Below are 18,610 nucleotides of genomic sequence, written 5' to 3'. Positions count from 1 at the left end.
CTCTGTGTGTCCCACATATCTATAATAAGCCCATATGATCCAGAAAGATGCATAAGTGTCATGGACAATTCAAAAATACCTTCTACCGGCATGCCCTAGTGAAAATAGAGCCCGCCTGTGTGGCTAGTTTTATTTATATGTGCCCTTGTCTGACTTCCTCGACTGGCCTGGAAGTGCCTCAAAGTCAAGCCCTGGTCTTCTGTCTTTGGCTCCTGCTTATTTAGGGACATGATAAATTAGAATTACTATGGAGGAAACCAGGAAACTGCCACGCTAGACTAAATGACATCACTCATTCGACACACTATGACTTAACAGCTTTAATTATTTAGGAAGAAAAGACGGTTATGAAGGAAAAAAGGCAGCTTCATCTCAAACGATGATTACCTCGTTTGCTCTGTCATGATTGGTTTCAGTGACTGACATCTGCAGAAGCTGGCCTCCTGTGGCCTCCAGTAGGGATATGGGCTCTGTGGGTCTGACCCAGGTTCCATATCTTTTTGAACAGAGCTCAAAGAACGAGTTTATGCCTGACAGAAACACTTATTTGTGTTTTCATAAAAGAGAGATTTTGCCATAGCAAACCAATGTTGGTGGGTCAGGCTCTACAGGGAAGTTCTTCGAAGCACACTGCCCTGTGCACTGCCCTGGGAAGCATTTTCACAAGAAGAACAAAAGGCTGCACTCTGCCTCTGCAGTTTTCTGGACCACCCTGTAGAAAGCATGGTGCCCACGCCAGCTTGCCCCTTCTTGGTCTGGGATGGTGTCTTGCGACATTGAGCGTTCGCCATCTAGTGTTAACGCTGCGCTACTGCAGGCTGCCCCAGAAGGCCACAGGCAGGGGCACTGCCACTTGTTGGTGAAAGGAGATAGATCTGTGATCTGAAAGTTAAAATTCTCTAGTACTGACACAGAGTAACCCATGGTCCCTAAGTCTTCACCAATTCCCACTTTTATCTAAAATAAGCCAATGTGAAATGCTCGTTATTTAAGAAAGTAACTCACAGAGGAAGGGTCGCTTGCTTCCTGGCTTTGATCTTAGCAAGCCAGTTAATCTTAGCCTTGCTGTAAGTAACAATTATTAAGAGGTCACTGGATATATGCCCGGAAAATATCACAAGTTTCCATGTATCCAAAATGGATAAGACCAAGCAAGGGACAAGCATCACAGTCCCCAGGAAGCGTGCTTTGCCTAGGTCTGCAGACCAGGCCTCAGTCTTCCAGGTAGACCACCTGCCTCTAGAGTGTTTGGGACCAACAGCACTGCTGCGTGCCCACAGGAGGACAAACAGTACCTGAGAATGCACAGGGAGAACAAGACCAGGATGGAACACGGCAAAAGAGAAACATTTCCTTTTATTCTAAATAGCCAACAACCCCGGGGCCATCCTGAGGGTTGAGCTAGCTGCGAAACTCCACGTTTGATTACATGGATCTCTGGATGGCAAAGGAAAGCATGATCCAAGGGGTAGATTGGGGCTGCCATGAGAGCCAAGGGGAAATTGAGTAAGAAAGTTCTACCGTCAAACAAGAATGAGTGCGAGAAAGAACTTAGGAGTGTTTTCCAGCAAGAGAGCTCCATCAGATGCTTCAAATGTCCCCAGGTTGTGTGGAATCTGCCTGTTCCCCCATGCAGTGGACTGTCCACTTACAATTCTTTCTTTCCAAATATTTCAGAACCTCATTTACTCTCCACCAACTGTTAGCTCTTGGAGGCCAGGAGGTAGGGGAACTCTGCTCAAATAGCCGCAACAGGGATCTTGATGCTCGGCTTCTTCTCATGGCACCCTTTGCTGTTAGTCTTTAAAATGAGACTCTAACTTTTTTCAGTGAGACCCCTCAAGAGGACTGAAGTGCTCTCAGGTTTGGCATGTGTGCCCGTGACATCAAATCACAAAAGCACACACTGAAGCTGTTTTTCTTACCATGAGAATCTTCTTTGGAAGCCACATCTCCCCTCAAGCCTTCATAGCATCCTTGCAAGTGATGAGGCAAACATTTAACCCCTCTGTCTCCTGCTGTACTGATCAAGGGGGAGCTCTGGTGACATGCATAGGTCACTGTCACCCAAGGTTCTGGAGCCTAGCTCAGAGACCCCATGATCTGTGCAATTATCTGTCCTTGAAAATGAAGAAAGAAAAACTTTCTTGGGTCCATCTGCTCGTCTGTTTTTCTCCATCCCACCAAAATCTGTTCCTTCTCAAGCTCCCTCTTCTCCATCTGGCCTAACGATTTTCATGCACAGATTATTTCAAGTCTAAGGAAACCCTGTCGTCAGGAGGCTATCAAGAACACAAGTTTGCCTTCTTCCCTCCTCCAATCCTTCCCCTAAATGTCAGAGGACAGACAGACAGGGACGACAGGCAGCTGCAGACGCTTGGTCTTGCCTTCCTTGGGCCTGGGTGGTTCTGCTGGCTGTGCATCTGCCCTCCTTCCAGCCTGCCCGCCAGCCCACAGCCACCTGGCCTCCAATGGCTGGTCCACAGCTGCCCCAGAGCAGGGAGGCCATCGCTGTGGAGGAAGGGCACAGCAGCCATGCTTGCTGCTGCTGCTGCTTGGGAGAGGAGAGGGACAGGCCCTGCCGCCAGCCCCGAGAGCTGCGGACAGCATCGACCTCCAGCTCCACCCACAGGTGTTTTTATTCTGTCTTCATCCCAAACCAGCAATGACTATTACAAACACACAGAAGAGAACTGAGAACACAGATGAGCAAGTCTCAGGAAGAAATATTCATCTTTTTCTATTTTTTGATTCTGTGCATGTGAGAGAGGCACAGAAAACAAACCAGAAAGGGAAATCAAATCATGATCTGAGGTAATTCACAGCTAAAAGCAAATGCCTCTTAGAAAAAACTACAAAGGTGGCCAAGGGCAGGAACTCCCTAAGTCTCTTCCCGTCACCACTCTTCATGGACACACGCCCCTTCACCATCGAGACGGAAGGTGCAGATGAGCAGCAAGGAGCTGCAGCTTAGGGAGCTCGCAATGGATTCTCTTTCCAAGGCCCATCTGAATGCTCAGGAAGTTTCCATCTGAGCAATCTGCGGAAGGACTCCCCCTCCACGTGGCCCACCAGCCAGGCCGCCTGGTCCTGCGAGGATCTGACTGTTGGCAGCCTCTGTCGCCGGCTGGTATACACATATAAATCAAAGGGCAACTATATCCACCACGAAAGCTTTCTACTTAAAAAAGATTCTCCCTAAGATTAATTCCAACAATAAACGCCTTTATTGAGTTAAAGAATGATTTGGTTTTCAAACAATCTATTTATATAAAAACCTTCACATCTACCATATAAAATTAGGCATCTTTATAAATATGTATTTTTCATGATGCCATTTTCCCCCTATTTTCAAAATGCTAAACATAAAACTGTAAATATTCCTTTTACGTTTTAGGATCTATTTTGTTTTAAAACATTCAAGTTTCTTACAATAAATTTGGGTTTAGAGGAATTATTCTTTCTTTTTAATCTTTACCAGATGTTGTTTATACTACGAGCAATTTTTTTCAGTACTCCATAATGCAATTATTGTTTAATTAGTGATAAATCTGTCATTCCTGGACTTAAAAACTTAACAAGTACCAAATGTACTTTTGCGTTTTAAATTTACACACGCTCTCTAAGACACTGAAGTGGGAGGTGCACCTGGGGGATGCCCAGCTCTGGACGCTGGACAAAAGTCCCTGAAATCTGGTCCCTGGACCAGTGCCTGGATCCAGCCAGCCTGCGGAGGCTGAGCAGGGGGAAGCTTTCTCGGTGCCCACACCACTCTGGGGCCAGCCTGAGTGGTAAAGGACGCCCGGGGCACGGCTGCCCTGGCTTTTGTTGCTGTCCGCCTGTGTGTTTTCCCTCGCAGGCTCCATCTTTGCCTGGCTGCAGGGTCACATCCCCAGCAGGGACACTGTCCTGCAGTCTGGGCTTTCTCTACCAGACAGTCCAGGGGCATCTGGTGCCCCCCAGAGGTCAGCACTGGGAAGTGCAGCTGCTGCCTGGAGGCAGAGCCCACAGCTTCAGCCACTGCTGAGAGTCTTCCACTCATGCAACACATTAAAAAGGAAATACTTGAAAGACTGTGGAGGGGAAAAGGAGGAAAAGAAAACTCTAGAGCATCAGTGACAGCTATCTGTGCACAGAAACGGATCACATCGTGCAGGCTGTGGGGCTGTTTCCATCACAGCATTTTGAGAAAGGGAACCTGTGCCTGCGATCTTGTGAAACAAAGTCCCTTTTTCCTCTTGAGATGGTCACGCCTGCTGTCTGGAGAAAGAAGACGAGCGCACACTTAGCTCACACCAAGAGCCCTGAGGTGGCCGGAGCTTTTGTTCTGAAGCTCTTTCGAGTTAAGAAGTGCTCTGGTTGAGCTGTGAGGCCTTTTAGGCAGGAGAATCGGGGAGGAGTGGACTCATCACCTGGGCACAAGACCCAAACCAACCCTGCCCCCTCAGTGCCAGCCTCTCCATCTGCTGGGGAGGTGACAAGCAGCTCCTCAGGACACCGCTGCAGTAGCCATAACTGCAGGTCCAGGGTGCCCCGCCCTGGCACACAGCAGCATAGCGCAGCCACCCTGCCACCTGCCAGCCTTCTCACTCAGGGCGGGCTCCAAACAATAGCTCTCTGGGCCCACCAACAGAACCAAGGGGAAGCACAGCCTCGTTCTGATTGGGGCCAGCCTCGGGAACCCAGAGGCTGCATGCTTTGCGAGTGGCTTCCACTGCTCTTGGTGACAGCACCAGTCTTTAAGGGCAGGTTGTGGCCTTCCAGTGACGGTGCTGCCAGGGAGCAAAGCACCGTCTGTCTTTTCTTTTCTTTCTTGTTGCTGTGGTTTGCTTGGGTTCTGGGATTGAGCCAGAAGTGTTCCACATCCCCAGCCATTTCTTACTTTTTACTGCGAGACAGGGTCTTGCTGAGTTGCTTAGGGCCTCACTAAATTGCTGAGGCTGGCCTTGAACTCATGATCCTCCTGCTTCAGCCTCCTGAGTTGCTGGGATTATAGTGTGCACCACCATTCCTGGCTAAGACCATCTTCTTTTAAGACGTTTCAGTCTGTACAGTAAGAACTGGGGTTAAAACTTGTACAAACTTCAATTTATCTGGGGGCCACCATCTGTGGCAAGCAGCCATGTACTAGGGGACAGTTTGGTCCATGAAAGCCAAAGGATGAGCCCCAAAAATAAACAGTTTGGAAAACTCATTTTTATTTTAGAAACCAAAGATGTGTGTGTGTATGTGTGTGTGTATAAAATTCATGTGACAACAGACCAGTCCCTATCATTTGGAGTCTCAGGGGAGCACACCAGGCCTCTGCAGTCCTGAGAGGCCAAGGAACATCTGGGAGGTCACCGCACTCTACAGCACTTTCATCTTGTGCTTTGCTATATCTTGGTAACTATAGAATTTCCAGGACTCGCTGTGTAGAGTCCCCAGAGATGGAAATATAATTAACGGCGTTCCATATAACACACGAGTTACGTAGACCATCACGCTTTAATTACTCTCAGAGCCGGACTCTAATGTAATAGGCATCGGGTTTCCTCTGCGGCACAGCACAGCAGGCTGGTGCTGGGTCTTGGAGATCCAGCTGATACCTCGGCTCGGTCCTGTCACTGCACCAAGATACTGCGCTGCGATAAACAGGTCGGATGATGCAATTAGGAAGCAGTTCTTCAGGTTACCCACGTAATCACCCTGTAGGTCACAGGCTTGTTCCAGCCCGAGGGGCCCTCGGGCATGGCAGGCCACGATGCCTGGGGAGAGTGGCCCACGCCAATCAGGGGCTTCTAGCCAGTCTGTATTGTAATTACCTCCCATGAACCATGAGGCACAGAGAGGTCACATCCTGCCAATGCCACAATAAATTAAACCAAATAACACCCTCTAGAATCTCCTTTGAACCATAATAAAAGCTCTGAATCTCTAACACATGATCCTGATAAACTCTTGGGGAATCGATGGGCGCTGGCATTGTTCAGCGGGCAAGGCTACGGTCCACTACAAACAGTGCCTGAAGATTCTGCAATGTGATGTCCGATGGGAGAGGCGCCTCTCTGCTGTGCTCACTAAAGTGCCACTCACGTAGAAGGGACACAGGGGAGGTTCAGAGAAGAGCCACAGGAGCAATGAAAGGTCACGGAAAAACCCACAGGGCAGGAAGTTCTCCACTGAAAGGGGCTCACAGAAAACTGGTCAAGCCTCTCAGAAGCACATAGTCCACTTTCTCTATTTTACCGCTGAGAAGCAACCAGAAGAAAAGTGCCTTAAGTTACAGCATGCGCATTTAAGTCAGAAATAAAATTACGAGGCAATAAAGGTGATTTATTGCCTTTAGCAATCTGGAATGGGCTGCCAGAGGGCTTCCAAAATTTTTTGTTTATTTTAAATTGTGTTGTGATTATTTTAAAGTAAGGTGCATTCTTATCTCTTGCTTTAATATGCAACTCTCTTGAAAATGAGGAGATCAAATAGTAACTGCCCTTAAAAATGAACTCTTGGGGTCTCTCAGTCTTAATATGTTTTTCTTTCTTTTTTCTTACCAAGTGCTGTAAACTTTCAGATCGAGTGGGTTCAGTCGGGGCACCCGACTGGCAGGTGACAGTGGCAGGACCCACATGGTTCTCTGACTGGGAAGCCCAGACACTAAGAGCAGGAGGGGCCCTGGAACAACAGGTGGGCAGGCCCCAGAGGAGGCGGCAACTGGTGCCACCGGGATTCCCACACTCAGCCTCCAGCTTGAAAGAGAAAGAAGAAAACAGGAGGTTCCAGCAGAATTAAACACAGAGGAGGCCCTGGAGGCAACGAGGCCCTGCTGGTGAGCACAGGACCTTGGGCCCAGCCAGCCCTGGCCCCAAGCGTCTCAGCCAGGACCAGGTGGACACTCCCGACCCGTGTCCTGGCCACACTTGGGATGGGGCTGTCAGCAGAGCTCTCTGAGCTCACGACTCTGTGCCAAACCCTCAGAGGTGACAGTGGATGGGAAACAGTGCAGTCCACGAAGGGTCCTGGGAGACACTCTGTGGCACACGGCACAGCCCTGCAGCGATGGCAGCTTGCCACGTCATCACTCCTGTGACTCTCCAGCTGGTGGTGCAAGTGTGACAGATGTGGCTATGCTCTGACAGCACCAACTCCACTTTGGGCTTTCTCTTGTCACACAGGTGTGACTTGAGCCAAGCGGCTGACAGCTGTCACCAACATGCAAAGGAGCTGATATCCTGGGCTTTTCTCTCCCGACCCCGAGGCCTGGTCATGTGCCTGCTAGGAGTGGGCACCAGCATCCTCAGATGGCCTCGGAGACATGACACTTGCTGCGACTACACCCCGTAGTCCATGCTCTGCCCCAGAGAACAGGTCCCCCTGGGCTGCGGCCTTCACAGCAACACGTAGCCATCGAGTGTGGCTTGACAGCACAGTCTCCAGACCTTTCTTCTGTGGACACAATCTGTTATTTTGACTTTTCCCCTTTGCTTTGAGATGAGAACCCCTGGGCTCAGGGCACCCTCCTGTCTCAGCCTCCTGAGTGCTGGCCTCAACACTCAGGAGGGTGCGCCAACACGCTCGGCTTTCTTCTGCCTATTTTTGTCTACATTTTCACACATTCCTGTGCTTATTTGTACTCATTCTGCTCTTGTATGTCTTGGTACAAACCAGGTCATGTGGAAACTACCCATGCCTCATTCACTTGTCACTTGATTGAGAGATAAAAGGACCAAGGAGTGGGGCCACCCTGGCTGGTCCACTGTGACATGTATCTTTTTCGATTTTTTCATCTTGATTTCTTAACATAACTGCACACTGACTGCACAGAGCTGCCTCCCACAGAAGGAGCCGCAGGACGGCTGACGCTGGGCCAGGCAGTGTGGCCCTGGGGCCACTGAGTCCTTGACTTCACAGGCCTGGGGACGAAGGCAGTGGAGCCATCACAGAAGGAGGTTCCAAGGCTGAGAGCCTCACCAGAGAAAGTTCCAGAACCTCAGCTCTCTCGCTGCTCTGGTCGTTTTTCTGGGTTCTGTTTTGGTCTCCTGACTGCTACTGTTCCTCTGGTGAAGAGCAAGAGGCTTATTTTTAAACTGTTTCTGTTAACTGATTCCTCCTCTCCCTTGGCCACAGATCTTCATTTTTAGAAAACTTCCCCCTCAAGTTGAAATAAGAAATAGTATCTCTAAAAAGCCTGCTGTGGAGTCCCTGGCCTCCTTGGGCACCCCAGGCCTGCAGGGCACCTGTGGCAAGGACAGGGGGGCCGGGGAAGAGCAGTGCTCAGCCTCCTTCCCAGGCACCACCATCCTGTGGTGTGGGGAGAAGGCGGGCCGCGGACAGAGCGGACTGCGTTCCGACAAGTGCAACGGGGAGGGGCCAATAAAGTGCTCCTTTGCAGAGCCCCCAGCACCTTTGCTGTCTAAATGTCCATCCTGTGAATACACCATCTGAGGCCCAGGGATCATGTGGCTCTCAAACCTCTCCCCCTAGGCACCAAGTGCATAGAAAAGCTGGCGAACCGGGTGCTTTCTAGATAAAATGTAAACACCCATCTCCTATTTACACCCGCCCCACCCTCAACTCCAAGAAACGATTCCCAGCATCTCCCTTGAGGATTTTCCCCTCACCAAGCCTCGCACGTACCAGTAATGAATCTTTGACAAAGCACTCGATCTCTCTCAGACGATGCCTCTCACTGGAGACGAGCTTTTCAAAAAGACATAGCACTGCTCTTTCAAGGCTGGGAAGGTGCCGAAGCCATAGACTGGTGACAGCAGCCACGGGGAGAGAGATCTTCTTCCTTTCAGCGAGAAACAAGAGGAATGTTAGGTAGACATGGATCCTGAAAAAAGAATGAGCAACACTCACCGTGCGATGCCCACCCAGCGCAGCAGGCCTCTCGGTGGCCAGAGCCAGAGGGAACATTCATGGCACCCAGGAACAGTCACTTTGTACTCCTTTGAAAATAACACGACTACACTGGTACCTAACTCACTGTAAGAATCAGAGAAATGTCAGAAAAGAAATCTGCATTCAAGAAAGATAAGCAAATTGACAGTGAAGAAAGAAAAAGAGAGGGATGAAAAATGAGTGGGAGACAGGTCTCGTGTGTCCAGGTAAACGCAGGCCCAAACTTCAGAAAATAACAGATGACCTTGGGAAAGCTGCGTAACCTTTACACCTCCGTTTCCTCATCTGTGAACTAGGTCGGAGGGTCCACACAGTAACACATGCGCAGCGCTTAGCACAGCGCTACACTGTCAATGCTGAAGAACTCTGTTTACAAATCTGTTGCTGAAAAGTTAAAAAAATACTTTTTATTAACAATTCACATATGGTGGTTATGGCCGAGCTGATACAGAGTAGACCTTAAACATGGCAACTTCATAAAAACCATTTCTTGCAGCTGTTTCTGCTGGAGGGTCCTCCAGTGTCAGTGATTTGGGGCTCTAGCTCCCCTCCTGGGAGGGACTGAGGGGTAGGTGTCTGATTCTGCACTCTGGCCCCCAGGGCTCCCTGCCCTTACCCTCCTGTCCCACACAGAAGGGCGCTTTCAAGGTCTGCACAGGGGCTTACTGTTATTAATATGTCCCGGCCACAGGTGCCCTGTAGGCCCCGAGCGTCCGAGGAGGCCAGGGACTCCACAGCAGGCTTTTTAGAGAAACTATTTCTTATGTCAACATGAGGGCAAAGGCCTCATTACCCCTTCAATGACCCCTTCAGCCCCTGTCCCCTCACCATGACTCCTGGGCCACTTCTCTGCAGAGCTGGTGGGAAGCCCAGGGACCACTGTCTTTCCGCTTTGTCCTTGCACCCACCTTGTCACCAGGGGGATCACCGAGGACCAGGTGGAGGGCGGGAGGGCCTGGGCACGGCCTGCCTCTGGGCTCCTCTGATCTCACGTCCTCACCCTGAGCTTCGACTCAGCAGGGACCCCAAGCAGGGCCCCTTCCTCCATCCCGTCGCCTCCCACACCTGGCAAAGAGCTGCTGCAGGCCTACAGCCCTCCATGCCAGCTGTGCCCAACTCAGGTGGAAAGGGGAGAGCGGACCAGTGCTGTGAAGGATCGGCCAGGGGCTCTGCTGGAGGCGTGTGGACTCAGGCGCAGCAAGCAGAGGCACTAACAGGCCCACAGTGTCCCAGATCCCGGGCGAGCTCTGCCTGGTGACAGGCTTTGGGGAGGTGCTGGCTGCATGGAAGGTGGTGAGAATGGATGAGGAGCTAAGGGAGGGGCGCTGAGCAGGAGAGGAGGGCCTGGGCACAGGCCATGCCCAGGAACACGGGCACTCAGGCGTCAGCGGAGAAAGAGGAAATGCAGACGGCAAGCGAGCGGGAAGGCCGCACCAGGCAGGCCCTCGATGGACGCAGAAGAGGGTGAGGGGAGGAGGGGGTGGCGGCGAGGGCAGGACAGGAGCTGGGCCTCCAGAGGGACAGCTGCAACAGGAGGACACCAGGAGGAGTCTGTGTGGCCTGAAAGTGGAGTTTGAGGACCATGTGGCCGACTGGTGATGGACAGGCACCCACTGCAGCAGTATCACAGAGACCAAGTTAGAAGCCACTGGGACGTGTGTCCCAGGAACAACGGGGTGGAGTAAGACCCACGGACACTGTGGCACATGCTCCTTTTTTGTTTTATAATAAATGAGCTGGGTCTGCATCCCCTGAAGGATGTCCAAGGTAGGGTAGTTGAGAAAAGGTTCCAAAGTGGTACGTATAGTGTGACAGTAGATGTGTTGTTGTTCTGTACTTAAAAGCTACTTTAAGAAGAATGAGGACTCCTTTAAATAGACTACTGTGTGTTAATAGGAATATCAGGTATGGTTATCAGAAGTTGGTGGGGGAGACAAAGGGAGATCATTTCTGTATTGTGCTGTCTAACCTGATAAAATGAACATACATCCTGTGGAATATTTTGTTTTCTTGTATTAGAGGTTGAACCCAGGTGCTCTGTCACTAAGCCACATCCCCAGACCTTTATTTTTTGAAACAGGGCCTCACTAAATTGCTCAGCTCGCCTCAAACTTGCCGTCCTCCTACTTCAGCCTCCCAATTCACTGGGATGGTAGGCGTGCACCACCACGCCCCACTGGGGAAATTTTAGAGTCAATGAAGTAAAAACGAAAAAACAAAAACAAATGTTTTCAGGGACGTGGGCATTTTCATTCTGCTCAACGTGTGTTAGTTGGAAACTCTACGGTTGCCCTTTTCCTGCACTCTGCTTGCTCCATCTCTCTAGGCACCGGTAAAAATGATGAATTGAAGGAACTGGAGAAGATAAAGCATCGGCTCCCTCAAATCCCTACTTGGCCGCCAGGGGAGTTTCTGTGCTGGGCGGTGCTTTGGGTGAATGTGGGGCAGCAGGGTTTATGGGCAATACTTTTATGATTTTTCTCCAAATTGTGGGGTCTGAGAGAAGCTGCCACACAAAACACCTGATTTTTAGTTCTGGATTTCTTTTTTTCTTTTTTCTTTTACATTTATTTTTTTTAGATGTAGGTGGACACATACATTTATTTTATTTTTATGTGGTGCTGAGGATCGAACCCAGTGCCTCATGCATGGTAGGCGAGTGCTCTGCTGCTAAGCCCCAGCCCCAGCCCTTAGTGCTGGATTTCTGACAGGAATTATCTCCTGCCAGTAGACTCTTCCAGATTAGGTGCTCCTCGACACTGAGAAAACTCAGTTTCCCCCCAATACTCAGCGTGGTGGGCAGAGATTGCTCCGCCTTCTCCAAAGAGATGGAGTAGGTGAAGAAATTGGCCTAGCTGCTTATTAAATCATTTTGCTTCAAATGTATTTTTGTTTTTAACAGCTATAAAAAAAGGTAGAATTAAATCCTCCACTAGAAAGGTTCTTGATGGAGGCGCCCTTCTGAGGGATGCTTCTGAAGGTTCCGGGGGGGGGGGGGGGGGGCAGTTGTGACATTCACTCTTCCAGTCAGCAGGCAGCAAAGGGCTGTTCAGGCCACCAGAGGACCCATGAAAGTTGGGTCCAGTTTCTGCTGGGGAATTGCTTAATCCAAAAAACCAGGAAGGATACTCTGTGTCACCCTAAACACAGGATTACTTGATAATCTCACACTTAAGTCAGCGATTTCACTGCTGTGCTCAAAAGACCCGATAAGAACAATTTTAACAATTTTAGACCCTTTAGGAAAAGTTTATTTAAGGCTCACAATGTGGAAGGTCTTCATCCACAGACGGCCGACTCCATTCCTGGGGCCTGAGGTGAGGTGGCACATCATGGAGGAAGAGTGTGCTGCAGGAAAGCGTGGGGACACGGTGCCAGGAAGTCGGGAGAGAGCTTCCCTCACCAGGACAAAATGTAAACCCCATCAGGAAGTGGTACCACTCGCCTGTGATCCCAGTCACTCAGGAGGCTGAGGCAGGAGGATTGCAAATTCAAAGCCAGCCTCAGTAACTTAGCAAGGCCTTAGGCAACTTAGCAAGATCCTGTCTCTAGATAAAATATAAAAAGGGCTGGGGATGTGGCTCCGTGGTTAAGCACCCTTAGGTTCAATCCTCAGTACCAAAAAAAAAAAAAAAACTACCACAAAACAAACTATAAACCCCAAAGGCATGCTCCCAGTGACCCAGCTCCTCCACCCTGCCTTGCCTACAGTCATCACCCAGTTAATCCATTCGAGTGGATTAACGCACTGATTAGGTCAAGGCTAAACTTTCTTGCACTGTCTCACACATGAGCTTTTGGGGACACCACGTATCCAACCATAACACCCCCCCAAGAGATACACCAAAGGGAAAGTCTGCCCTGGGCACTGTGTGTGCAGAGGGCCGCAGCCAGCACGGCGGGCAGCCAGGTGAGGCAGCACCACACCACACACACCACAGCTCCTCATGATCACAAATCCGCATCACAGATTTTCACATGAAAACCTTACGATGACTGATTTTGTGTCCCTGAGGTTGGCGGGAGAGGTGGGTGGAGGATGGCGGGAAGCCTCCAACCATGGAAGAGAAGAAATGCGGTGCAGGTCCCACTCATTCTCTGCTGTCTTTCCGCCCCTGACATCACACCGACTGCTCTTCCTCTAACATTCATTTATTGTATTTGATAATTACTTGAAGACCAATTCTTCTCTGAGTTGAAACAACATAAAACCAGGAGGTTTGCTGTAGGTGAGCCTTTTTTTGTAGCTTATTTTTTATTTTTAGAATCAGATTTCCCTACTTTATAAATGTGGGAAAGGCATTGGAAATAAATTGTGGCTCCTCATATTAATTTTAGTCAGCTTTTTATTTTGTTGTTGTTTATTTTGGTAATTTGACTTGTAGGAGCAAACTACCCATGAGCAGATTATTCAAGGAGCGTGCATGAGGTTCTTCTCATTGGCCACTGAATTCTTTACTACTAAGCATCTTGGAAACCATATTAGCTCCTTCGGCAATGGGAATTGAGTTTATATTTGACTTTTGTTTATAGATCCTTTTATTGGGGGGGAGATTAAAAAATTTTAATGTGAAATACCAAACATAATATAATTAATAAATAAACATAATAAAACTTAACACTAAGCCTACTATAATTGCTGTGAAGGTCAACAATCGTAACAGCACAGTGTTAACAGTTCTGGAGCGCTCCCTCTGGGCACCAGGCACTGTACTCAGCATATGATAGGCACTGACCCTATTTAGATTTAGATGTGAACAAGCATCCCAATTTGCATGGGACAAGTTCATAATTACAAAAGGGAACCCCTCTGATGCCCCAAGTGTTGTGTCAAGATTATAAGTCACATGGTCACCCTGCTTACCACTCACGGCCACTCCACAAGGTTAGCTGGTGGTCAATTACTCCTCCTACCATGAGCTCTTCATGCTCCCAGAACATTTCTCCACTAATTGTGCAGAATCTTTCATCCCCGCGTCAACTAGTTCTCCATCTCTCTGGACACCAGCTGGGTGCCCAGTGATTCAATTCAATTCTGACCCTAAGTGCCCTGGGTTAATGCAGACACCATAGGTTAAGGGCTCAGCCCTATAAACTGTCCCCTCTGCAGATACCAATTACAAGGTGGTGGTGGGTTCCTTGTTTTCTGACTATAACTCAGAGGTTGCCATGATCCCCTCTTCAGTTTGATAATTTGTTAGAATGGCTTACAGAACTCAGGAAGGCATTTCTCTTACTCTTATTATCAATTTATTATAAAGGACACAACTCAGGAGCAGCCAAATGGAAGAGGGTCACAGGCAGGGTGTGGGAAGGGGCTTGGAAGGGCCTCTCAGGTGTACCACATCCCAGCATACCTCGGTGCTCACCACTCTGGGAGCTCTTCATGCCCTGAAGTTTCGGGGTTTTCATGGAGGTTTTGATATGTAGGCATAAATGACCCATCATTGGCCTGGTGACCAGGACCAATCCCAGAGGTTGAGGGTGGGCTGAAAGTTCCAACCCTCTGTTCACTGTGGTTTCTGTGACCACCAGCCTCAGCTTGAAGCTTCCCAGGGGTCACCAAGAGTCATCCCAGAGCATAACTCAGGTGGGGCTTATGAAACAAAACCCATTCTTCTCACCTTGACCACTGAGGAAATTCCAGGATCTTAGAAGTGAGACAACGGCCACATGCGTATTTTGTACTACATCACAATACCACAGTTGTGCGTTTATTCTTCTTTCCATTTGTTCCCTGGCTCCTTCACCCAGGCATGGAGAAGAGCTTCTCTGTGCAGCCTCAGACTTCTCTGTGTTTCTGAGGTGATGGGTTTGGATTCACCTCAGAGGACGTGTCATGCCAAGCCACTTATGTTCTGAAGATTTATGAAGGAGCCTCAGAGCCCTCCCAGAAAGGTCTATGCAACTTGCAGCCTGCGGGTGGCTGTGACAGCGACCCCTTGGGTCAGATGTGAAGAGGTGATACTTGTGTGAAGGAAGAGCCTCCTCTGAATGTCTAATCTGCAGGGGGCAAGCATGCTCAGGGAAGGGAAGATGGGCAGCCTGATTCTGGAAACACGGCAGTACTTGGAAGCCAAGGCCAGAGATCCCCAGCTGATCACAAAACAGACATTCCACTGGCGAGTTCTGGTAAGGCCAATGGGTCAAAGAATTGCGTGGTTTTGAAATGACTAGGTGGCCCACAAGGGGACACGTTCAGGGGCCAGGGTGGGGTGGCAATGGCCCCCACTGGCTGACTCAGCCTCCCTGTGTCAACATGTGGTGGGGATGCTCTGTACAGGGGAATGTGGCCATGGACAGGCTCCAGCCCTACACCACACTGACAGAACTCACTGAGCTGAAACCGTAGGAACTGGACAGCTGAAGGCCACCCAGCAAGCATTTCTGGACAGTCTGTGCCTGCGGATTAGCAGACATGATGTTTTTCCAAACCAAATACATTTTATTAGCTGTGGAGGGAGGGTGGGCTATCACAGGACAGCAGCGCAGAGCCGCTGCCCGGCTCTCCTCCTCGCTGGGCACTTCTGGACCAGCTTTCTGGGGTTCCACAGAGGATGCCAAGGGCTATTTCACTCTTGTCCTCCTTAACCCAACTTTGCTGAGAAAGAGGACTGCGTGTTGAGGCTGAGAAGGCCGCGGCCTTCTGAGAGAGGCAGCCTGTGAGTCAGGAGCGGGGCTGCCAGGGACAGGCAGGGTTGTGCGTCAAGACAGATGTCCTGCAGAACTGCTGCGAGGGTGAGGAATCAAGTGGGTGGGGAGGACCGTTAGAGCTCCAGGGGTGGACTCCGTTAAGTGGTGCAGAGGGCGACACTTGGGGCACTGTATAAACTGTCAATCTCTCACCTCAACATAGAGAGGTCAGACTCCTCGGGAAATTCAGACTGGGTGTATTTTGACAGAGGGCTTAAAGTAGGTAGAAAAAAGGACGTGTTTCATTCTTTAACCATGAAAATTAATTTTTATTTTATTTTTTCACAATACTGGAAATTGAATGCTGGGATGCTCTCTCTACCAGTGAAAAAATATCTCCAGCCCTTTTATTTTGACCAGGGTCTCACTAAGTTTCCCAGGCTGGGCTGGACCTCTCAGTTCTCCTGACTCAGCTTCCCAAGTAGCTGAGATTGCTGGGGTGTGCGAGCACACCTGGTTAGTTTATTTTAAAACAACAAATGACAAAATCTATTTCCTTTCTAAATCTTACTTTAATGAAGTCCTGGATATAACCTTTCATAGGAAATGAATTTAAAATGTACATTCTTTTTTTTTTTTTGGTACTGAGGATTGAACCCAGGGGTGCTTAACCTCTGAGCCACATCCCCAGCCCTTTTATATTTTATCTAGAGACAGGGTTTTGCTGAGTTGCTAAGGGCCTCGCTAAGTTGCTGAGGCTGGCTTTGAACTTGTGATCCTTCTGCAACAGCCTCCTGAGCTGCTGGGATTAAAATGTGTATTCTACCTAGCGTGACGCAGAGAGGACAGTGCCCCAAAGGAGAGTCCTGGGTGTCAGGACAGCCAGTCCCTCCGAAACTGTGGGAAATGGTAGTTTTTAAGGGTGAACCACCAAGTGCTCTTCATGAGGGACTAGGCTCTGAGTCAGAACTGTCTCGCCTGCGTTCTGTGCTGCCTGCAACACTGCACTCCTGTCCTGAAGTACTCCTAGAGGACAAGACAAGATGTGTTTTCCTTGACCATTTAAAGCCCATGTTTTCAGAGCAAACAACAGAGTATAAGAAAATGCTTTCATGTGTAAAAAGTACCTCAAATGGTCTGGAGATAACACTGGGGTTACTGGCTCTACAGCCTTTTCAATTAGCAAATCCCTTATGCCATAGTTAAGGTACAAGCAGAACAATAAAATAGTAGATTAATTTTAGAAGTTGTCCTAGAATGATTTCTTTCCCATTAAGTCTGGATGCAGACAGCTTAGCTGCTCAGATCCTGCTTTGGTTTGTGTGACCAGGCAGAGGAAGTCAAATTCACTCACCAAAAACTGATGGATGCAGAAGGAATTTTTAGCATGTTTTAAATTGTGCTTAAAAGACTCTCAGAATTGGTAAAAACCCTTTCAGATGATTATTGATATATCCAGTTTAATATCAGATAAGCACATGGTGATTTAACATGAAATTCTTTATATATCTCGAGATCTCTATCCATTTTAAAGGGCTATTGTCCCAGACATCATCTTGTCTCCTCAACTTGTCTTTGATCACCTCCTGGAAGTGAATATTTGTAAAGTCTACCCACTGTATTTTTATTAAACCTTGCTAAGCTCATGGCGAGCTGTTGCCATTTCTGCATCTCATAGAGTAATTTTGGTCTGCAGCAAAATCTGACGACTTTTCTCATACTCCTTCCACTTGAAATGCTGTTTAAATGGAGGCCCTATGGTGAAAGTTGCAATATTAAATTTAATCATCTCAAACTAGGAACCCTAGCAGTGTTACCCTAAGTGAAAAGGAACTTGAGACTCTTTGCTCTGGCTCAGATGTAGAGAGGCAAATCAAGAACCTCCTTTACAAAAGTCCTAAGAGTTGATGTCTTTTAAGATTTTTCTGAAGTGACTCCTTTTGTTGTTCATTGATAATTTTATTAATAAAGGTCATTTAAAAGTGTAAGTTTTTAAGGACTCCCAAAGTGAGACTTAAAACAGTTATTTGGGGGATAACTGATTGCATATATCAATTTATATTGTGTGCTAAATTACTATGCCATGTGCTATTTTAGTGTTTGGGGAAAATGCAGAATAAAATCTGTTCTTTAGCATAATAAATGTCTTATTTTACGTGTGTAAAAAAAAATGTGTATTCTAATTTTTAAGAGTTACATGTGAAAATTTAAACCCTCTCCTGGGAATGACTTCCTCTGAACTAACTGTAAGAACAACACAGTTTTGAACTTGTTCATTTTCTAAATGCAAAGGTACAATAAAAATCCATCTGAAGATGGAGAAGACCTACTTATAACATCAAACAGTTCAAAACAAAAATTCCACAAAACCTAGAGAGTAAGAGATGTCTAAAACTCAGGCATGAAAAATACATCAGCCATCGCTCTAAGATGGCAGAAGTAAAACTCAGCAACGAGAAGACAGACACATGCTCTTGGTTAGGGGACAGAAAGCCTCAACCTCACAGGGATGCCAGGTCTCTCAAAATTCATCTGTGCTCCTAACAGGACTCATTCCTAAATAACATTAGGGGTCTTTCCTGAGGCCAAACTGCTTCCCAAAGTTTACTAAGATAAAATAAGCAATAATATGTACACACATACACATAGATAAATTGAAAATTCACTAAACTAAAACTAGAGGAGAGCCAAGAAGGAACTAGCCTTAATTCACAGTAAACACATTAGACTCTACCACTTAAACAAAATGGTACTGGGGCATGAATACCCAGCAGACAAAGAGCCACAAGGATGACAAGATAAACCCCTGCATTCAGACCTAGCACATGACCAAAGGTGCATCCTGAGCCTGGGGCAGAGGGTACTTGTGTCCTGTAGCCCACTCAGGAGGATGGCGCTTCGTCCTGGAGAGTGGGGAGCTGGCCCTACAACACAAATCACAATGCCAGACCACAGGTTGAAAGCGCTGTCAACCAGATCCCCTGAAGCCCTAAACTCTAAGACAAGTTGTGAGATACTTAGGGGACTTTAATTCCTAACTATATGTGAAATGATAAGAACTAGTGTCAATTTTGAGGTGTAATGACTATGTTTT

At 48.2% G+C, this 18,610-nt stretch overlaps 1 protein-coding gene across 4 annotated transcripts in view; it reads right to left on the bottom strand.

Moving 5' to 3' along the window:
* Positions 1 to 18,610, bottom strand: part of Fancc (FA complementation group C) — a 167,725-nt gene that overhangs the window by 17,735 nt on the left and 131,380 nt on the right. For all 4 annotated transcript variants that reach the window (XM_048800343.1, XM_048800342.1, XM_048800341.1 and 1 more), the window contains one exon: positions 8,617 to 8,773. In XM_048800343.1, the coding sequence (XP_048656300.1) occupies positions 8,617 to 8,773 (157 nt within the window). The remainder of the gene's footprint in view (positions 1 to 8,616; positions 8,774 to 18,610) is intronic.

Source organism: Marmota marmota, unplaced genomic scaffold (genome assembly GCF_001458135.2).
Source record: "Marmota marmota marmota unplaced genomic scaffold, marMar, whole genome shotgun sequence".
Taxonomy (NCBI): Eukaryota; Metazoa; Chordata; class Mammalia; order Rodentia; family Sciuridae; genus Marmota; species Marmota marmota.
This window is presented reverse-complemented; position numbering and strand designations above follow the sequence as displayed.